The sequence below is a fragment of the Asparagus officinalis genome, chromosome 4 (genome assembly GCF_001876935.1).
Source record: "Asparagus officinalis chromosome 4, Aspof.V1, whole genome shotgun sequence".
Taxonomy (NCBI): domain Eukaryota; kingdom Viridiplantae; phylum Streptophyta; class Magnoliopsida; order Asparagales; family Asparagaceae; genus Asparagus; species Asparagus officinalis.
Window position 1 is genome coordinate 1,591,929 of NC_033797.1, and position 2,629 is coordinate 1,594,557.

General features: G+C 38.0%; 1 protein-coding gene across 1 annotated transcript; it reads left to right on the forward strand.

The window, feature by feature from the left end:
* On the forward strand, positions 297–2,629 carry LOC109836208. Its single transcript, XM_020404077.1, has 4 exons — positions 297–736; positions 1,290–1,805; positions 1,888–2,116; positions 2,205–2,629. The coding sequence occupies exons 2-4, from the start codon at positions 1,290–1,292 to the stop codon at positions 2,627–2,629; spliced, it is 1,170 nt and encodes a 389-aa protein (XP_020259666.1). The 5' UTR covers positions 297–736.

The following is a 2,629-nucleotide window of genomic DNA, read 5'->3' on the forward strand; positions in this document are numbered from 1 at the left end:
CCCCCCCCCCGCCATTTTCTTCTTTTTTGTTTTGTTTTTTTTTAGCACGGTCACATGCGTTGCACGTGGAGGCCGTAATGGAATTTACACTAGATATCCAGCACGAGATGAGGGCGTGGTTGGGATAACACAACGTTAACCTTCTATTCTAGAAAGATTTTCTCCCACTTCGCTTCCTGGCGAATCCGGGTTTTGCTCTTTTATTATCTAAGGGCCTGTTTGTTTCAGGCTTTTATAGAATAGGATTAGGAATTGGGTTCTGACAGTGGCATTTTCGTAAATTATTGATTCTTTGTGAATCCTATTCTGGAGTTTGGTTCAGCAAAATTTTTTGGGATTACATCTTCTACACAGTAGCTACAGTTGTCCTTTTTTGTAGAAACCCAAATCCGAGCATTTGCTTCCGATTTGGGCGAGATTTCTGACACTTGAGCTTCCTCGTCGATTCCGATTCCTGGCTTCACGCTTTCGATCCCTAGATCTGGAATCGCTCTGCCGCTCCCGCCTCAATCGCCCTCTTCCTCGCGCCTCTGCTCCCGCGCTTCTTCGTCTACGATGATACTTGGGGTCGGGCCTCTTTCTCGAAACCCTAGCTCTTGATTTCCACGAGATTGTTGCTGGTTTTCTTGCCTTCGATTCTTGGTGATCCCTTCTGGTTGGGATCTTCTTCAACTTGGGTTGGGATCTTCTTGATTTCCACGAGCTTGAACGTCGGCATTTTCCCCTCTGCAGTAAGGTATAAAAATTTCCTCCTTTTACTTTGTCCATTTTTTCCAGTGATTTGAAAATTTTAATTTAATTTTGAAGCATATGAGAAATAGAGGCACACACAGCAATTTCAATGATTTGTTCGATTAATTTCATAATATTACAGCAAAATAATTCATGCGGGTCTCTGTGTAGTGGATTTTTTGTAAATTTGCAAGAATTAGGTTGTTAGGTACATTAATTTCATGCGGATATCCGATTTGGGCGAGATTAATTTCATAATATGTTTCAAATCAGTATTTTAAGAACTTAAATTGCTGTTTTTTTAACTTTATTTAATTTTTTTGTGTGCGTGTAAATTATTAGTGATCTAACCATATAGTTTGTTTGTTTTGGGTCTATCTTGTTTGTTTAGAATTGTGTGAGATGGAATGCAACATTAGTTAAAATAATTTATTATTGCAATTAGATTTCTTGCTTTAAAAGAAATAAATATTTGTATCAATTATCTACTTAATTTTTACAAGAAATAAGTAGCCATCTTAAGCTGTAACTGTATGATAATATTAAAACGGTTGTAGATGGATATGGAAGATGAGGAAGAATTGAAGAGGATGTGTGCTAATACAGCTGTCTGCGCCGTGGTCACTTTGGTAACATGTATTTTGAGAATGCGTGCTAAGCGCAAGAGAATACCAAAATGTTCGCCGCAAGAAAGGGTCAGGAAAATAAGTTGTAGAGAGGCTCATTTCAGACGTGTATTGGAGGGTTATCAAGATAGCTGCCAATCTTATATTAGAATGAGACCGAGGGCATTTTTTAAACTTGTTGAAGTAATGAAAGCAAACGGTTTATTAAAAGATACGAGACACGTTCAAGTTGAAGAACAACTTGCTATGTTCTTGAGTATTATTGGGCACAAAACTAAAAATAGAATAATAAGAACTGAGTTCATAAGATCAGGGGAAACAGTGAGCAGGTATTTCAATAAAGTCTTGTCTGCAATGAATGGATTACGTGATCGGTACATGAAGCAAGCCCCAAAAGAAGTTCCCGAGGAGATTGCAAACAACTCAAATTATTTTCCGTACTTTAAGGTAAATTAAATACATACAACTTAATAATTTTCCAAAGAAACTTTTTTTTATTTAACTATGTATAATTTATAATTTTTTATAGGACTGCATTGGTTTGATAGATGGCACACACGTCGACGCGGTGTTACCCAGTGACCTAGTTGCACGGTTTAGAGGGCGAAAAGGGGTCACCCAAAACATCTTAGCAGCCTGCACCCCCAATAAACTATTTACTTATGTCTTGGCTGGCTGGGAGGGGGCAGCAAATGATTATAGGGTATTACAAGACGCCCTGTCTAGGCCACAGCCTTACGGTCTCCGAGTTTACGATGGTATTCATTCTCACTTGTGCATATTATGAATAATATATTAAATACTTGGCAATATTTGAGATTTTAAAATACTGTTTAATTAATGTAGGTAAATATTACCTATGTGACGCTGGATACACCACAATGCCAGGTTTCATATCCCCGTATCGCGGTGTCCGATATCATTTAAAAGAGCACACCGGTAGGACACCAAAGAATAGGAAGGAGTTGTTCAATTTAAGGCATTCATCTTTAAGATCAAAAATTGAGTGCACATTTGGGATACTGAAGAATCGGTTTAAAATTCTTGCGGGGAAGCCGAATTATCCATTTCCCACTCAAGTGGACATTGTACTAGCGTGTACTGTGTTGCACAACTTTATTGCCTTGGAGGATCCGGATGATGATATTTTAAATGAAAATGTTGAAATTGATGAAGATACTGGGGAAGAGACAAATGAGGACGAATCAAATGTGATGGACTATACTCAAAGTAGGACACAAAGAGAGGATCAAGATGTAAGAAATGAATGA

What these genes read in the sequence shown, in the direction of transcription:
- LOC109836208 (XM_020404077.1), top strand. Translation starts at nt 1,290, where the DNA reads ATGGATATGGAAGATGAGGAAGAATTGAAGAGGATGTGTGCTAATACA. An exon ending in ATTATTTTCCGTACTTTAAG is followed by an intron (nt 1,806 to 1,887) that starts GTAAATTAAATA and finishes AATTTTTTATAG; the next exon opens with GACTGCATTGGTTTGATAGA. An exon ending in CGGTCTCCGAGTTTACGATG is followed by an intron (nt 2,117 to 2,204) that starts GTATTCATTCTC and finishes TAATTAATGTAG; the next exon opens with GTAAATATTACCTATGTGAC.